Genomic DNA, 20,456 nt, shown 5'->3' with positions numbered 1-20,456 from the left:
CTTTTGCCGATCAGACAGCTAAGAAAACAGACCGAAGAAAGATGAAAAGAATGTTTGTAGCAGGTCCCGCCAGGTGGGTGCCCGAGTTCTCCATGTTTGAGAATACTCTAGAAAATGTGAAGGAGACCCAGAGTAAGGCCACGGTGGAGGAATTAGCGGTGTGGCAAGAAACTACAGCGAATTTGAATGATGAAGGATATTGGATTGACAAGTCAGGGAAGCAGAGATGGATGCTGCCAGATGCATATGTTCTTCCTGTAGTGACAATGGCCCATGGCTCAGCTCATATCAGTGCTAAGGGTAGTTGCAAGTTGTTAGACCCCATATGGCAAAATGACAACATCTCCAAGACAGCTAATCATTTAGTAAAATACTGCATTGTGTGCATGAGGCACACACCTGGCAAGGGTACCCCTATACCACCCGGTAATTTTGCACCTCCCACTTTCCTTTTTGAGGTACTTCAAAAGGACTTTATTGAAATGGACAGGGTCAATAATTTGAAGTATGTGTTGGTGGTTGTTTGTGCATTCAGTAAATGGTTTGAGGCTTTCCCCACTAAAGAGAATACAGCCATTGCGACTGCAAAGATACTCCTGAAGGAGTTCTTTCCTCGCTTCGGCTTGCCCCGTTTGATCAGGAGTGATTACGGAACTCATTTCAATGCCAAGGATATTCAGCTAGTTTGCGAGGGACTACACATCAGACAGAAGTTCCATGCTGCGAATCACCCCCAGTCAGCAGGTTTGTTTGAGAACTACAATGGTACTCTCAAACTGAAATTGGCAAAGATTCAGGAGACCACTGGGTTGCAGTGGCCAGATGCTTTACCATTAGCCCTTTTGTCCACAAGAACAACAGCACATTCTAGGACAGGATTGTCACCTTACGAGGTCATGTTCAGACGCCCGGCAAATGTCTGGGGTGTCCCGCGACTGCGTAATTTGTCGGAAATTGAGTATCCTTTGCTGACACATTACCTGTGTGAGTTAACTAAAAGTATGCCTTCTATTCACCAACAGATATATGACCCCCTACCACCTGTACCCGAGGGGCCTGGACATGATATTTGGCCTGGTGATTTTGTCCTGGTGAAGAACTTCCAGCGGGAAAAGAGTTTGGAGCCCCGCTGGAAGGGGCCTGTCCAGGTCCTCCTTGCTACCCGCACAGCCGTAAAGGTGGCCGGCCGAAAGAACTGGATTCATTCACATCACTGCCGCAGAGTACCCCTGCCCTTGCCCTATGATCAGTGGGTAAGGGAGGGCATTCGGATTCATCCCCCAGTTCATCCCGTTCAGCAATGCGCTTCTAACATGGACCCAAACGGATGCCGAAAATAATGAGGTGCTAAATGCGCAGTGCCCCCGGAGGTCAGAGCAATTCAGGAGCCCTTTTCCACTGACCCCTATGTGCCTGAGCCCCTTTTTATTGACCCCTCTGTGCCTGGAGTCACCAGGTACAATTTGCGTCCTCGAGTGAAGGACAGTGCACCAAAGGAAAAGTCAGATTAGTTAGGGATGGACTGCGCAAGTCAGAGTGTACTTCGCCTATAGTACCAACAGTGTTCGTTTAGAGTGAGGTGAGATTGGTGCATTGTTCGGGCATTGGATAGGATAGATCGAACGTGCTCCCTTGGAGGGGGGTACATTATCCTGGACAGTGTGGGATTCATCAAGAGCTAGGACTGAGCAGCTCCACCGCCGGTGCTCAAGAGCGCCACCGTTGATGAACAATAGGAGTCTACCAGTGAGGCTCAGACGGACACTGGAAACAATTGCCCCGTTATTGCTTTAACTGCATTCCCCTTTTTGCTTCATAATGTATCCATTTTGTCGACCTATGACTGAGGAGGAACAGCCGTTCGCACCACCGCGTCCAGTGCGGGATTGGTCCACAAAAAGTAAAATAGTAGTTGTGATTGGGTTAATAATTGTACTGGGGATATCCTGGTTTCTGGAAGAGAAGTATCCTTATCATTCCTTGGTTGGTACAACACCGATTCCCCCTGAACACGTTTGCTACTTTGATTCCTCATAAAGGAGAGCACCGAAAGATAATGTATTTATGCAAATGCTACATCAGGCTCATGAGGTGTTGAATACAACTAATTATTGGGTTTGTGGATTACTTCCCTCAGTGACTCATAAAAGTGATAACTTGTTGTCCATGCCACTGTCATACATCAGTAGTTGCGAGGATTGGTTTGCATTACAGTATGGTGCGCTCAAACCCCCAATTCGATACTCTGGATAGGACAGCTGCTGATTCTCGCACTGTAGTACAGGATGTGCATTTCCATCACAGGGCTCCCCCCGATGGTCTGACAGGCCATGAGGCGTTTGGTAAACTGAACGCATACAAAAGTATGAAGAACGGAACATGGTCTTGAATAGAAATAGCTGATTTCCAAGGGTTTAACACGTCAGAGTATTTCCAGTCTTTCCAGGCTCGTAATGTTACTGAGGACCAGCCAATACCAGTGTCAGCGGTCAACACAACAGCTAGTTTCTGTGTCTAGGAGACAGGGAGGATAAAAGTAGGGGAGAGCAGATGCAATTCCACATATGAGTTCAGAACAACCTATAGTCTGCCCTTAATACCACCCCCTAATGTCTATTTTGTCTGTGGATCTCAAGCTTATGTCTGGCTGCCGGGGGGATGGTCGGGCAGGTGTTATCTCTCTTTTCTCCTGCCCCCTGTGTATATAGCTCCGTCCAATTACCATAAAGACCATCAGTTGCAGCGTAGGAGTGTATACTTGTCCCCGAGTGAGAAGGGTCATTGACACAAAGGCTATAGACCAAACAGATGCTACCTTACAACAGTTTGAGGATGCCATGATGGGTATCGTACCTTTTTGGGGCCCCATGTCCAGTAGCCTTAACATTCGTCGGCTCAAGAGAGTTGTGGAAGGGGTTATTAATACTACAGCAGGGATACTGACCAATATCACTGCTGAGCTCCAGGCAACGAGGATCGTCACCTTACAAAACAGGATGGTGTTAGACGTTATCCTTGCTGATCGGGGAGGGGCCTGTCGCATTATAGGCAGTAGCTGCTGTGTGTACATACCTGACCCCGCCCCCAATGTGTATGCTGCCATACAGAAATTGCATAGACTTTCATCCTTTATACACCAGGAAAATGGTACTTGGACTCTCTCTGGGTGGTTCTGTGGTATGTTCACGTCCTGGGGTTGAAAGATCATTATCTTTCTAGCTGTGATTGCCGGTATTATATTCACATGTTGTCTTTGCAAACATTGTCTCCCTACCTGCTGCACTTACTGTATAGGCGTTCTCACTCCTAAAAATAAAAAGACAGTTCCTGACACTAGCACTGCTATCATGTTGCAAAAAGATACTGCCGACATGAAGCAGATTGATGAGGGCATTTTTGGTACTACATCATCCCTTGCAATGTCAATTTCCGATACTGAATATATGAAGAATGTTGATGTCTTTTGTTTCTACACATTTTACATCTTTTTTCGTTCCCAATTCTGCAATGGTTTAGCAAATGCTAAAAGGAGGGTCTGTTGGAACATTTAAGTTAGCATTTGCTGCACCATTTTAGGTTCAGCTGCTATTTTGAATCTTGTCGCAAGCTGTGTATGCCCTGACTCGAGAGGCAGGCTGTAGAAATGTTCTTTTCTCTAAGGTTAGGCCTTGCTCTGTTAACGAATATACTGTTCCTAATAATGCATTCCTTTCCCATAGATATAGGCTTTCTCGCATTAGCCTAGCTGTAGACATGAACAGAATAACCTTTGTATAAAGATAACGTGTGCCCAGTCCCAGAGTCAAAACTCATATTACTGTACTCCTTTGTTTTAGCTGCACCTGCCAGTAGATTTCCATCAAAAATTGCAGTGTGTGCCACCTGACCAAAAAGAGTAACAACAGCACCTTCAACAACAACTCTGTATGGGAACAACATCAATTTTCAAACTGTAACAAGAAGAATGTGGTCTATATGATCACGTGCGCATGCGGGCTCCACTATTTCAGGATGACGACATGCCCAGTAAAGACACGAATATGCAAACACATGAGCATCGTCAGGTGTAGACAGGCAACACCTAAGATGTCTTCACACTATATGGAGGAAAATCACAATACACAGGACCTACAATGGACAGTGATAGAACAAGTTAGAAAAGAGACTCTTTTGTTTGCGAAGGAACAATGCTGGATGTTTAGCCTCGGTATGCACACAAGGGGGATGAATGATGATATACCCTGGGGCCAACTCATCTAGATCCCCTCTACCCTAGTACTGTGAAGGCATACCTATACCTTATTTCGACTGGTCTCCTTCCATGAACAATACTTGTTTATAGCATAACAAAAATTGCCAATTCATTAAAGACAGGTTTTTAGGCCCTGTAAACCTAATATGCAGTTTGAAAAGCAATCCGAGTTTACATAACCAAGCCCTGTATTAAAACCGGCATCGACCAGTAATTCCAGGAAGTGATGCCACGTTTTTTGAAGGTTAGCTCCCTGTTTTTCTTAAAACCTGCATCGACCCAATAACACCAGGAAGTGATGCCACATATAGCGCCTGTGTTTGAAGTTTAGCTCCCTGCTTTCACCAAAGCACCACATCATTAAGACGGGTGTATTAAATACTCCTTTTTAGATATCTCTATCAAAGATGAAATAGTTCAAGGACATTAATTTTGCACTCATTTTTGTAGACAATACAATCATCTGCAATAATCACTGGGCCGGGATTCGAACTGGCGTCGACCGGTGAACAAACCAGCCAGTGATGCCACCTTAGGCACTCATCTTTGAAGGTCAGCGCTCTAGCACGTGCTTGGCAATCAGAAAGTCACCGAGTAACTGCAATCAGATAGCGTTCGTTGGAGCCACGGGCAGGCAGTAAATGGGTGAGAGAGCAGCTTTGATGACATGACTATGGCACAGCCGAACCCCTGGGCAACGAGCATTCCCTAAGAGGCTGGAAAAGTCTCTTCTGTTTTTACTCTAAAACCTGATGTCTTTTTTCTTTCATAGTGTTTGACTACAAGTGTCTTTCCCCTTCCGTGAAAGGTCCATGGGGCCCAAATTAGGCTACAAACATGTACGTTCTATTTTTTTTTTTTTTTACTGTCTTGATTTCAGTGGCACACCAAACCGAGTCACCCTTAGCAACACTGCGAGAACTACGGAATCAAGAGATATCCCAAGAATATGAACCCGAATAGAGTGTGTGTTTTATGTTATATGTATAGTTTGTCAAAGTTCGTCTTTACATATTGAAAAAGGGCAGCACGACACTCACAGATTATGGAACTGAGTAGTCGTGCACAAATGAAAAATATATCACATTTTCTTTTCACTAATTTGGTGATAAAGTTATCCAATGAGTTTATGATTCAATAATAACCTATGTCATGTTTTACTTTATCTTTCCAGATTGCATAGACAAGTTATACTGTTTGGGTATTGTATTTATGCATGTTTAAATGCTCCTTGTACCTTGACACTAATCAGGGGGACCAATTAGGTTAACCAAGAGTGGTTAGGGGGATCATTTACTTTGCTCCTGAGGAAAAGCCTGGGGAAGGCTTGAAACATGTAGACCAAGGAGAAATCCACTCATCATAGTGCATATTTCTCCCCCCCCCCCCATTTTAACAATACCAGCTACAGGAATTATTAATGTGTAGGTTCCACATAGCCAGGTATTTTTTAGACTCACTCTTTCTTCTGACCCTGCCACTCTCACAATAGCACAAAGTATTGCTTCACAAAAGTGCTCCCATGTCTCCGTCGGTCGTAGCACGCCCCGTCCTGCAGCAGGGCAGGAAGAACCCGATGATGAAGCATGCCACCAAGGGACCTTTTGGTGGGTGAGGGTTCTCAGGTCAGCCATATACCAAGAGGCATTAGGTTGTGTTGGTTTACTGGTGTACGAACAACAGGAGCAACTATATCAAGTGAATCTGCAGGGGAAACTGAGAACGCGGTCCAGGCGGAATTGATGTCTTTAATATTCTCTATTTCAGGAGCCATGAAGGCAGACTGGAACTTTTCAGCGGTTACTTAATTTCCAGTTCAGGGGGTTATGTACCGGTAGGGTGACTACCTCCACCTACACATGGCAGCAATTCACAGACACACAAACAATACATTGGAAACTAACATCCGAGATGCTTTTCAAGTTGATGCCGCACTGTATTCTCTTCAATGTAATTCCAATAGACTGTACAGAACCTACACGCACTCTTGCAATCCCCTACCTAGGGGAATTGTATTGCTGTATCACTGTGTGTTCTTTTTCCTTTCTTTCTTGAAAACCTCAATAAAAACAGTTTTAAAAAAACCAAAACAATGCAGCTGTCCACCAGAGTACTTTAAAACTATCAAGAAGTGGTGGTCATCACTTTTATTAGCAGTCGTTGCACTCTTCACGAACAATGACTGCTTTCAAGTATCTTGGAAAACAAGCATGATCATGCCGATCTACAAGAAAGGAAAACTATCCAATCCCATATGAGACCTTTTCACCTCTTCGACATCAAGGAAACTGTTCATGAAAATCATTGTGGTTCACATGCAATCATGGGGCAAAGATGATCATATTGTAAGTAGGATCCAGGGCAGATTTATGGATCAATTTGGTTTTATTAGTATTCAACATAAAGAGGTTAACAACAGATAAATATGCCAGGGCAGATTTAGAAGATATCTGTCTGTCTACAATAGACCAAATATCCAACCTATATTCCATCACAAGGGAGTTCTGCCTCAAGAGGCAGACCCCCCTCTTTGGTGTCTCCTTCAACTTTTCCCGTGCATTTGACCTCATTGAAAGAGATATGCTAAGGTTACAACGGGATACAATGGGAATGCCCCACATTATGAGAATATCAAAGAGCCTCCATCTAAACTTAAAGGAGCACGTCAAACAGACATCAGTTGAACTAGAAACAAACTGCTTACCACCAACAGATGAGGAAAGCAAGGTTGCATCTTGGCTTTGATGTTTTTTAATCTACATACAGATGATAGTTACACTGATATATCAAAAGCCCCTCAAGGTGTACTAAAAACCAGGAAACCACATATTTCTTTGCCTCTCTATGCTGATGACTCCATTCTACTGGTGAGGACACAAAACACCTTTGATGCCCAACTTAAGGAGGTGGAAAGATAACCGTGCCAACAACCACCTCAACGTCAATCAGATAAAATTGAAGGTTATGATCTAGGGCCTCTGTGCTACGAGATCACAATGTAAATCACTAACATGGCTGAGGGTGCGGCAAAGGCCGTCTTACTATCTGCCAAAACTCATAGCACCTGGCACTCAGAAATCACTGCGACGCAGTAACCTTTCCAATTGGCCCCTTAGTCACACAATCATAAATATTTTACACAATTATATATAAAGGCTGAATCTGGCTGAATTACATCACATTACAAGCTTACATAAGTAAAGCAGAGGGGGCACAGCCTTCATCATAGTCTTACAGCTACACCTATACACCAACACAGTAAGCATCATACGTCCAAACCAACACCATTGTTCTACCACCATGCACCTGCACAACCACCAATATATAAGAATGTACCAACTTTCATGCATCCATTCAACTACCATTCTACACTGCTCAACAGTGTGTGCTTCAAAAATGTTATGGGGCCATCATGGGACATTTTGTCACACTTATAAACATTAAATTTGCCAAGTAACAAAAGGGGCGTGAGATAATTGACTTCGCACAGCAGGGTTCAGACACACTGTGAAAGTAACACCTTAACGTTGAGGGATTTCTTCCCCTTTTATATTGAAGACACTATGATCAATCTTAACTCTCTTTCAACTTCAGTTTTTTATGGACATGCATATTTAGTGTTATGTCATGGCAGTGAAAATGAATGTTGCCCAATATAACGTTATTTAGAGCAATTGTACTGATAAATACATATTTACACATTTATTACCACAGTGCAAAAGTCAAATTCCACAATATCACCAAACTCCTAAGGCATTAACCATGTCAATTTACCTTAATGAAAACATTTAACTCACTGCATCATGTTTTCTGTTTAAAAAAAACTTATTTTTTTTAAAAAACACAAATGCACATGAAAGATTGCAGTGACATAAACCATTTATGCAGAAGTGCAGAGTGCAAGATGCTATTTATTACCAGTATTAAGGGAGTGGAGTGACCCATTCGATGTTGCGCATCTTGAGATTCATGACCCCTGACCAGACTAAACAATGGTAATAAAGAGCATATTACACTGTACACATCAGCATATATGCTATATACCTATATCGATGTGTATGTGTGTATATACATGTTTTTGTATATATATTATATATACATATATATGCAGTGGATACGACCATACAATATTTATACCAGTAAGTAACAACTTCTAAAAGTAAAATGTAATGAAATAAAAATACACATTCAAACCAAGAAATATTACTTCATGCTTGGTCTCTTTCATAGCATTAAGGATAATATGATAGGTTATCTCATATGTAAAATTACATTTCGAATTGCATTTCACTTCAAGGGTGAGCTCATGAGCACTGCTTGGTTGATGTGTGAGTTAGGGGTTGTGGTCTCTAACAATGTATATATATTTTAGTACACACATGTTTTACCTGTAAAGAAGAATCCTGCCCTTGCAAGTGTAGCTGGATCAGTCTTGGCATAGAAAGGCCAGCTCTTGAAGGAAGCCATTCTCTGCTCTACAGCTGTGTAGATGCGCGCACTCTCCGGCGCATTGTCTTCTGGGAACTGAACCCGAACCTCATACTTAGGGATGTTCCCCACTTGTTTACCTTGAATGAAGTCACAGTCAGGGTGTATTTTCCGGTGGGTGCTGAGTGGAGTCAAGCGGATACGGTGCACACAGAGAACTAGCCCACAGCAGAAGCACTGGATGCTGTCATTCAAGCCGGTGCTAGCAAACCCAGCGCTAGCCATCTCCTGAGGCGACCAAGCCGAGACATCCGTCCAAGAAATGAATGACTTTAATCTGGTGAATTCACTTCTCATCTGGTGGTTGTATGCAGGATGTCTTTGCAACTGTTTGCGTGTCTTCTTATATTCTATCTCTTGTGCAAGATAAAAAGTTGTATAATCTACATTTGCGAATGTCCATACCATTGGCTTTTCAGGAAGGTCCTCCACAGAGTACTCAGAGATTTCTGAGAGATCCTTAGCCTCAGTTGAAAATGTGCTGGTACTCATCACCTGAAACATATGAAGAGCCGGGTCACTGCCTGTGTAAGGCGTCATATAATTAATGACTGAAGGATAAACAAATCTTAAAAGTTGCATTGACAAATCTGCCACTCAGCTATCGTTAAGAACTAAAACATAAAACTAAAATCGTTCCCATAGAAAGTGGTCAGAGAAATTACAATTAATCATTTGCTGTGCACATATTTTGACTCAGTAGAAAATAACTAGATTTTGGTGGTTTAGCAATACACCCTATACATAGGAAGCTCTGCAGGGTCCTATGGTATTAGCACAGGATATTATTTGTAGAAAGTAGTATTTGCACAGAGGCATTTAGAGTCTCAGCATGTTTTCCTTGCTATTCTAGGTTTTCTAATTTTTCTCTCCAATAATCCTCAATGTGCAAGACACAGTCGCTTTTTAAAACAATGACCAACCAGATCAATACACTGAAGAGAAATAATGTCAGTGGATTTGTGAAACAAGATCAGTTTCCGTTTGCAGAGTTTTTGGTGGTGATAATTCGTTTTGTAGGTCGAATAGGGTTCTATAGTCAAGGCATGTAGAAGAGAGAAAGGTTGAATTTTAGGACTTTAGTCTTTCAATTTTCCTTTAAAGTTTAATTTGACTGAGATGGCAGGACCACCCAAGCAAGCAGCTCTAGATGATCTTTGCCAGATGCAGATTTCTACCACGTAATTTGGGCCTGCTCGGGATTGGTATGCTTTTGGGAGGGGATCAGGAGGGAGCTTTCTGCAATCTTGAGTGTCGCTGTTGGGGTTGCTGGAGTACATAGGTGGGCAGAGGATGGAGCACACAGTCTGGCACCGTTGCATATCTCTTAAGTGCACTCCAGCTAAACCCCAACCAGATATCTGTTGTCTGCCCAACTTCGCCTGCTCACAGTCTCTAAACCACCATTTGCCAATCCCATATTTTATCATTAAATATATTTGGCCATAGAGTGTAGGCCAATTCCCATAACTATTCTCTTTGAAGATTGCTTTAAAAACACATTTTAAGTCAAGAATCCACAGGACACATTTCTCTGGCCCTCAAGCTTAGTATTAGGTTATGAAACCTAGATGGCAGCTTAAAAATGACAGGGATTACAGCAAAAGATGACGATTATGGATAGTGCAATGAAGTAAAGCAGTGAGTAAATGTCAGTAGTCACATGTAGGGTCTTTGACTTCCATCATAAGCTAAATACAGGATTGCATCAATTGATTGACATATGTTTAAAATGTGTTTCTAATTTGCCAAGATCATGTTCTATGGTTGAACTACGACTGGAATTAGGGCTGCATAGTATGAGATTTATATTGAATTTACCTTATATTTTTTCATGTATCCATATGAGCAAGGCTACTCATGGCTCACTCAAAACCCTAATGTGGTTTGAAACCTTGAACCTTGGAGAAGTTAGTTCAATGGTCTGGCTAAATCATTGTGAATGATCATAAAGTGACTGGTAGTAGTAGGAGCATTTGAAGAACTATTTTTTAGTAGTAAAATATAGCATAGCTCTTGTATATTAACTTTATTTTTAACATGCAATGTTTATTACTACATTTAGAATTTGATCATAATGATCAAATAGATTGCGCTGTGCTTGTGAAATTTCTTGTATTTAATATATTTAAAAAAGGGCCTCTTATCAGTTGCTGACACCGAATTACTGTGTTCATTCGCTTTTGTGAGGAACCTCATTTTTTTGTTAACTTCCCCTGGCTGCACACATTCACAGTACTTCTACTAAAGCTGTTCACTGTTTAAGCCCTATTCACTGTCAAAATAAGATCTCTTCCCACAGAAAAGGCAGACAGCTTCTAACTGTATGCTGGAATGCTTGCTTTTTATTACTTAGTTGTGTAAAGCAGATGCTTTAGCCTTAGAACTTTGTGGCAGTTCCTATTCATGCCTCAGTACCTTCCTTTGAACTTTGTAGGCAATATTGGATTGATTTTTTCGACGTAATCATTATGATCAAATTCTAAATGTTGTAATAAACAGGGCACGTTAAAAATAAATATACAAGAGCTATGCTATATTTTACTACTAAACAGAAAGCCAAAAGTGCAGTTACCTTGCAGACAACAAGGTCATGATTTGAATGGTGCAGCAGGTGCAGTAGCACCGGGCCCAAAAGTTGGCAGAACTCCTTTATACACGTCATATTGCTACATCTGACTACTAAACAGACAGTTACAATTGCAGTTACCCTGCAGTTAAAAGGGACATGATTTGAATGGTGCAGCAGGTGCAGTGGCAGCTCTAGGGACTCCACTAAACCCCAATTATTGTTAATATTTAAAACTTAACAGGCATTCACAAATGCAGTTACGTTGCATACAACTGGGTCATAATTTTAATGGTGCAACAGGTGCAGTGACACGAGGTCCAAAAACTCGAGGCACCCCACTAAACACCTAAAATTGACATATTTCACTACTAAACAGGCAGTCATAAGTGCAGCTACCTTGCAGGCAACACAGTCATGATTTTAATGGTGCAGCAGGTAAATTGGCAACTGGCCCAAAAGTTGTCAGAAATCCTCTAAATTAAACACCGAATATTGCTATATTTACTACTATACAGACAGTCACAATTGCAGCTACCTTGCAGTTGTAAGGGGCTTGATTTAAATTGTGCAGCAGGTGCAGTGGCACCGGGCCAAAAGTTGTCATAACTCCACTAAACACCAAATATCGCTATATTTTACTACTAAACAGGAAGTCACAAGTGCAGTTATCTTACAGGCAACAGGGTAATTATTTGAATGGTGCACCAGGTTCAATTACATCGGGACTAAAAGTTATCAGAACTCCTCTAAACACCTAATACTGCTATATATTTTTACAACTAAACAGACAGTCACAAGTGCAGTTATCTAGCAAGCACTAGGGTCAGGATTTCAATAGTGCAGCAGCTGCAGTGGCACCAGGACCAAAAGCTCCAGGCACCTCACTATACACCCATTATTGTTATATTTTACAACTAAACGACAGTCACAAGTGCAGTTATCTTTCAGCCACTAGGGTCATGATTTGAATGGTGCAGCAGGTGCAGAGCAACCGGACCAAAAGTTGTCAGAACTCCACACATATTGCTATTACATCAATTAATTCTATAATCTCCCTCTTTCATTTCATTTTCCAAAATTTTGCTATTACTTACCCACACTTTACCATTAGTATCAGCACAATATATTGCCTTTTTTTCCATAAACAAGTCATAAAACTTTAACAGACTTTCTGTAACATATTGTACAACTACTCAGCAAGCTACAACTTACAACAAAAAACAGCTTATTATTAATCACTTAGGTGAAACATAATGCGTTTTCCAATGCTTGTTTAATTTACTTGCATGCCCCCCTCCAGAGTTAATGCTTGCATCCGTCCCTCATGCCACCCACCCCCATTCATTGTATAACACCAAATTCACTTTTGGGGCTAGAGTGGAGGTCACGTTTTCCAACTTGATAAGCTGCTTACTCGTAAAAATGTGAAATGATCTTGAATTTTAATTGAATTCAAACATCTGCTTGGTTTCTAACTTCTTTGCTGCTAATGTGAAATATGCACATTGAATGTAAACTGTAAACATAGCACATTACACCTTTTTGTTGACTTCTTCCATATAACACCACTTAGAAGGATTCAGGCGTTGTTAGCAGCTCTCACTACGGATGTCTTCCGTCAGTGCTGGTAACAGGATCATTAATTCAACTCCTAATGCCGCTCACGCCCCTGTCTGCCTCCTTATGCACATAGCTGAATGGGGCGGGGGCCTAACGCAAAATGATGGGGCCCGTGTCACAAATATTTATTGAATGGTGCAGCGGTGCCTTGCCCAAACGTTGTCATGTCCTCCTCGAAACACCTAATATTGGTTTATACTACTGCTGTACATGCAAACACAATTGCAGTTATCTTGCACTTAAAAGGGCCTTGATTTGAATGGTGTAGCAGGCGCAGTGGCACTGAGCCAAAAGCTCTAGGGATCCCACTAAACTCAGAATATTGCGGTGTGCAACAGGGGCTGCAGAGGCATGTGTTACACCCCTGGGCAGGGGGTGCCTACAGCAGACCCTTTCCCACACACAACCTTCTGGCTACTTGACAGGAGTAAATGTGTTATAAGTCACAGGTGTTGGTAGAAATGGGGGTCTCTAGTTGGCAATGGTTTGCACCTTTGCCCAAATAGGTACCCTTGCTTCTAAGGGGATACACTTCTAAAATAAACCCTGCTCACCCCCTTGGTAGCTTGGCACGAGCAGAGAGGCCTATTTCAGAGGCAGTGTGTAAGGCATTTGTGAACACATACAGTAACACAGTGAAAACACTACAAATGGACACCACACTAGTTTAGAAAAATAAGTAATCTTTACTAGACTTAATACAAGACCAAATGACAAAAATCCACAATACTGTAATCATAAATAAGTCTTTAAAATGGTAGAAAATAGATTAGTTCAATGTAGATGGTAAATGCAACACTTTACTCTCAAAGTACCTGGGATGCGTCACGCAATGCAAACAAAAGGGTTGCAGAGAAGTTGATGCATCGTTCCTTACACTGAGGGGAGTGGATGCCTCGGTTCCTTACTGCAGGGCAGGGGAGGTGATGCGTCACTTCCTTACTGTGTGGGGAGTTGATGCATCATTTCTTACTGCGGCCCGGTGACGATGCGACAAGATGGTGCCTCAATGCGATGTGACGATCCGGTGCGATGGGAAAAAATGGCGTCTTGAATGCGATGCAACAACGGGGATGCGATGCGTGCACGCCCGAAGGCCGTGAGCAAAATCGATGAACTTTTGAGCCGCTACAGTCCCTGCGACATGCTTCTAAGGTGATGCAACGGCGAACAGTTACGGTGGTGGCACGCTTCTTCGGCGTTGCAACGGCGACTGCTGCGGCGGTGACACGCTTCTTCTCATTGCGTCGCGCTTCCAGCTCCCAGGGACCCGCAGACACCAGAGGTACCCAGAACAACAGCAGGCACCTCTCTGCAGGTAGAATTCCCAACAAGGAAATTCAGGGGGGAGCTGGTGAAGTCTTGGTGTCCCTGTGACTTCAAACAGGAGGCAAACTCAGCTTCAAGCCCTTGGAGATCTTCCTCAAGATGAAAAAGTACACAAAGTTCCTTTTTCCCTTTTCTTGGAATTCAGTAACCACTGCAGGCCAACCCCAGACAGCAACCAGCACTGGGGCAGTCTCCTCCTTCAGCTTCCTTGGTTTCTCTCCTAGACAAAGGTCCGTCTTGATTCCCAGAAGTGATCTAAAGTTCTGGGGTCTGGGCCCCAATATTTATTCTGCAAAATCCTTTGTTCTCTGAAGGCAGAGAGTGTCTGTACCTAGTCAAAACCAATTCTGTCCTCCTGGGTGCAGCTTCCTGGCAGGAGGTGGAGACAGCATTGTTTGAGAGCAGACCTGGCCCAGGTAGCTGAAAGGAAATCTCCACCCCCTACTCTCTATTCTATGAGGGCTCGGTCAGTTAAAGGAAACCTTCTGCCCCTACTCTCTATTCAATGCAGGTCCTATTCAGCCCAGCCCTGACCCGTCAGACTGCCGGAGCCAAGGCCCTCTCCAGCCCCCTGTCACTCACAAACCAGACATGGAATACAAAAAACTAGCAGAGACAACTGGATGGTTAGGCAAGAAAATACCTACTTTCTAAAAGTGGTATTTTCAAAACACAGAATGTAAAAATCACCCTCACTAAAAGATGTATTTTAACATTCTGAGTTCAGGCATACTAAACTCGAATTTCTACCTTGTTCCCTGGGTCAGTTAGGATTATAAGAGGTTATAATCAAACTGCCCATTCTGGCCTATGGGAATAGGTAGGTTTGCAATAGTGAAAAACGAAATTGGCTGTAATTCACTATCAGTACATGCCACACACATCAGGGCATGTCCTACCTTTTACATACAATGCACTCTGCCCATGGGGGTACCTTGGACCTACCTTAGGGGTGACTAACATGTAGAAAAGGGAAGGTTTAGGGACTGGCAAGTGTGTGCATATGCCAAGTCGACATGGCAGTCCCAGACTGCACAGGCTGTGCAATGGCAGGCCTGAGCCATAGTTTACAAGCTGCTTCTGTAGGTGGCACAACCAGTGCTGCAAGCCCACCAGCAGCATTTGATTTACAGGCCCTGGGCACACATGGTGCACTGTACTAGGGTTTGACAAGTAACTCAAATAGCCAATCAGGGAGCCACTAATACATTACAACAATTTACAATAGAGAGCATATGCACTTTAGCACTGATCGGCAGTGAAAAAGTGCCCAGAGTCATAAAACAACCAACTACAGGTCAGACAAAATACAGGAGGAAGGCAAAAGTGCAGGAATGACCCTGCAAAAAGGGCCAAGTCCAACAAGTGTTAATCTGCCTCTTCTTTATTACTGCAGTATCTCAGTGACTTCATGTCACCTGGATACCATCCCTCCACCCTGTCTTCACTTTCCCAAAGTTTTCAGATCTGCTACTTCAGTCACCAGAAGCTGCAGTAGAGTTTACAGAGTGGGGGATGCAGAGATCAATGCCGTCTTTGCTACAGCAAGGTGAGGTTCCGCAGAACCATTATGGCACTAATACGAGAAATTCCAGAATGCATCACGTTAACTGAAATCCCTGTAATGGAACAATGCATTTCCATTGGCATGGACCAACTGGTTGCACAACTCTATGTCGGGTTGTTGCCCCATCACTTCAATGTCAGATTGCCCCCATCATAAAAGACAAACAAGAAAAACATGATTTCTCCCTGTGAGGTGGGACCTGAAATGATGCTCTTGTGTGAGTGGACTTGGCTGAGCTATATTAGAATAACAAAGGGGTATCTTGATTTGCAGTAGTTGGAGGTTTGTTTGTGCTGTTGTAGGATGCCACAAAAAAGTGACAGCGTTGACTTCATCCTGCGGCTGCCTCTTTCAACTATTTTGGTGGGGCACAGCACAGCGGTATCTTGGGTTACACCTTCTGCTGCAGCTGAGTTGGTTTGCCTATTGTGGTGTGGAACACCATAACACTACCATGTTTTATAGGAGCTCCTGGAGGTTTAGCATACACATTGTGGAGTGGAACAGCAGAGTAGCGCTTTGGACTGTTATTTGCTGTAGGCAGCAGGGCCGGTTCTATGACTTTTGGATCCCCCGGAGCAGAAAAGCAATATGTGAGGCCCCTCTAATTTGCATACAACTTGAAATCACAGGAAATGACATCATGGCAAGTGTCATCAATTGACTACGGTTGAGGCAATTTTGCAATAATGAATCTTCTTGTGCTCTGGAACATGGTTGGGGGGCCCATGAAAGAGAGGCAAGTAGCACAGCAATGGTGCCATTGGCTCTAGTACCAAATAAAAACATCCTCTCACCTCCTTCCACCGACTGCACAGTAAAATAAAGCTATAAATTGGGAACATTGGGTATTTAATACCCCTGGGCCTGTACCACTGCTTTTGCTGCTCTACTGATGGCTATGCCCCTGACATGGATCCATACAAAGAGCCATTGTACAGTGCAGTGACACAATCTAAATTGGGCCCAGGAGGGAGAACCCAGAGCATGGGAGCACTCTTCCAAGGGCCTCGCAACAATAGTTTAGCACTGCAGGCCCAGAAGAAGGGGGTTCCCTCCCGTGGACAACCCCACCTTGATCCAGCAGGAGATGCAAGGCCCAGGAGAGGGTTGTCCCATCCCCTGGGCTATCATCCATGGTCTGGCTCTGCAAGGTCCAGGACAGGAGAGTCTTCGCAACCATGGTCATCAGCCATCGCTGTGTGGGCCAGTCAGGGTGGCCAATTATCCATTATCACTTCACCTGATAATTTGTGCCTTTGGAGACACATTGCGTGTGCAGGGAAAGCAGAAGATGTTTGTTGAGGAGTAGGGAACACAATCGATTATGGGGGTTTCATTCAAAATCGCCAATCTAAACCAGGCCATGTTAGATTCAGTGGGATTACTCTTCATGCTATATTTGAGTACTAAGCCCTTTACCGACTTCTGGAGCAACCCTTTATTGCTCGCTATTGCAAATTTAGATCTACAACTTTAGAAAATGAACTCTGGTACCCAAACAGAAGGAAATAGCCTTAAGCTTTGAAACATCAGTGGTAATTATCCATATCTAACATGCATACTGTCCAGTAAGTACCCACTGCCACAGGACCAAGGTCCAGTGGGTTAATTTTAGTCATGGAATTAGGATATTTGACATCTAATCTCAGCTTTATGACAGAAAAAAACGCAGTGCTCTAAAACTGGGCAACACCCATAACAGAGTGACAATTCCCTGGGAGCGGAAGCCCCTTCGCCTTGCCATCAAAATCAGTTTTTAATCACAGCCTACCAATGAGCCGAATTGTGTGCTCTCGGGCAATAACTTTTTTAATTTATTGCTCTGCTGCTCGCTTTTTTGGCAAGATTTAGAGTTCTTTGATCTACTATAAAAACTGCTTCTGAGTGTGATTTAAAAAATTTACTGAACAGAAGCTGGCAGGAGAGAGATGGCTAGTAATATGGTATAGTCACCTAAATGCAGAACAAAGATAAATGCATAGCCTTGCGCCAAGTAGCAGTGTAATGCAGACTTGGGTCTACTAATTTAACCAACTGTTTTCTCTTGGCCAAATAATACTCTCCCTGTGCCTCGTCCACTGATATAACAATATATCAGCACTTTGAAACAGGCAAATTCTAACACATAGACACAGAGGGGGAAAGTCCCAGACAGGTCCTGAAATAGGTGGAAGAGGGGACAGAATGACATTTCGTCCAGAGCTGTCGATTTTGGAGTTGGGGAACCAGGTTCAAGTGTAAACATACTGTTATTCTGGGCAAATCATTTAATCTCCCTGTGCCTAAAAGGAATGCCCCTTTGTGTAATGTAACCAGTGCTCATGTAAAATGCTCCAATATGTTCGGATCAAATTTGTACTGAAACTGCGGAAAACAAATGGGTTTTATTTACTTATTCAATGCTGTTCGACTATGCACCTCAATTGCTGAAGGTGTTCCTCAACCTACATGGTACCGTACCCCTCCTGTGCTGGAACACCTCCCTGCCTGACTAGCATCTCTTTCACAGCTCATAAAGGGGTGAAATAGTGAGAGTTAATTACCCTTTGAAAGAGTTTGGTGCCGTGGCGACAAAATGTGGAACAATGGGCATCATATAGAGCATTTTAATGGGGGGGGGGGGAGGTCAGGATCCCCAATTGCAGCCCAAACATGCCAAATGTGGATGACCTCGCAGCAATGGAAGGCCCAGTGCTACAAGGCCCATTCCCCTATTCCTCGCAGCGCTACACATACCTGTGAGGATCAGGAGAGAGCCCCCCTCTCGTCTGCCTCGCAGTGCTGCACCATAATTGCAAGGCACAGGACAGGGGAAAACACTGGTGCAAGGCCCCAGGTTGGTGGGCTGACTGTGGGGCCCTGGGCCACTGCCCATGCCTAGCGCCGGCCCTGGTAAGTCCTATTGCATTAAATAATACTGCTGTGTCGTGAACCCACCAATATCAACTGCGGGGTACCCCAAGGATCATCGCTCAGCGCCACACAATTCAATATATACATGACCCCCCTTGCCGCCATCGTCAGACAACATGGGCTCAGCATTGTATCCTACGCCGACGACTCCCAGCTCATCCTCTCACTCACGAAGAATCCCGAAGACACCAGACTCAGCTTCCAGAAAGGTATGAAGAATGTGGCAGCCTGGATGAAGGACAGCTGCTTGAAGCTCAACTCAGAAAAGACCCAGGTCCTCATCCTCGGACCCCGCACCTTCGCCTGGCAAAAAAACCTGGTGGCCTTCTGCCTTCGGGAATCTACCCACCCCTACAGACCACGCACGAAACCTCGGTATCATCCTCGACTCTTCCCTCTCCATGAACCGCCAGGTCAATGCTGTCGCTTCCACTAGTTTCAACTGCCTGCGCTTCCTCCGTAAGACCTTCAAATGGATACCCCCGACTGCAGAGGGACCGTCACCCACGTGCTCATAACCAGCAGACTGGACTACGGCAACGCCCTATACTCCGGAATCAACAGAACTCTTCTACACAAGCTCCAAACCATCCAGAACGCCGAAGCCAGACTCATCCTCGGGACATCGCGTCACGAACACATGATCAATCATCTACGAGACCTCCACTGGCTCCCCGTGGAGAAGAGGGTCACCTTCAAACTCCTCACCCACGCCTACAAATCCCTCAACAATATCGGACCCAAATACCTCAACAAGAGTGTATCCCTTCCACGTACCACAGAGGAACCTCCGCTCTGCCGCCCTCGCCCTGGCAGAGGTCCCCCGCATCCGCAGAAACCGAATTGGCGGGAGAGCCTTCTCCTAGATCGCACCCAAGACCTGGAACGCGCTCCCGGTGAACATCAGACACTCCCCAACCCTGCACACGTTCAGGAAGGACCTCAAGACCTGGCTATTCGACTGATCTAGAACTGCCCTCCCTAGCGCCTTGAGACCCTCACGGGTGAGTAGCGCACTTTATAAACCCCCTGATTGATTGATTGATTGATTGATTGTTATGTGCGCTGATTATTTAGTTAAATTATACATACCTGCCAAGGTTTCAGATTGCTATGTGTGACATTTTCAGAATTTCAGTGTAATTATGAGTGACATTTTAACGACTATGATTGAGACTTTCTTGCGAGCACAAATCAAGCAATGAAGACAAGGGAAACACCCATTTGAGCAACAAGAAACTCTAAGAAGATCTTGAAAGTGGTGCAAACACCTGCGGCGGCTGACTCGTAATTACAATGAAATTATGAAAATGTCACATGTAGTAATCTGAAACCTTGGCTGGCCTCGACCCTCACCTAGGAGAAGGCCTGACACAGGGTTTTTAAATTTATTTTTTATTTTAGTTTACGGAGTTTTATATAGGCCGAACTTGACCCGAAGGCCGTTTACATAGCACCAGTTGCGTAACATGATAACACATTCCATTTAAAAAAATTAAAAAAATTGTTAGGTACGGGGAGATTAAAGTGATTTGCCCAGAATCACAGGATGTTCAGCGTCGTTGCCGAGCCTCGAACCCAGTTCCCCAGATTCGAGGTCGACCGCCCTAGCCGTTAGGGGTTAATGTACACCTTTGCCTCACTTATTCATGCTTCAGTCCTTCTGAAACAGAGGTCATTTATGGAGCATACTCAGAATGATGAATACTGGA

General features: G+C 43.8%; 1 protein-coding gene across 4 annotated transcripts in view; it reads right to left on the bottom strand.

Moving 5' to 3' along the window:
• LOC146865549 (baculoviral IAP repeat-containing protein 1-like) overlaps positions 1 to 20,456 on the bottom strand; it is an 851,823-nt gene that overhangs the window by 791,711 nt on the left and 39,656 nt on the right. For all 4 annotated transcript variants that reach the window (XM_085632363.1, XM_085632364.1, XM_085632365.1 and 1 more), the window contains exon 2: positions 8,641 to 9,235. In XM_085632363.1, coding sequence (XP_085488489.1) covers positions 8,641 to 9,232 — 592 coding nt within the window. In that variant the 5' untranslated portion in view covers positions 9,233 to 9,235. The remainder of the gene's footprint in view (positions 1 to 8,640; positions 9,236 to 20,456) is intronic.

Source organism: Triturus cristatus, chromosome 2_1 (genome assembly GCF_964204655.1).
Source record: "Triturus cristatus chromosome 2_1, aTriCri1.1, whole genome shotgun sequence".
NCBI lineage: Eukaryota > Metazoa > Chordata > Amphibia > Caudata > Salamandridae > Triturus > Triturus cristatus.
This window is presented reverse-complemented; position numbering and strand designations above follow the sequence as displayed.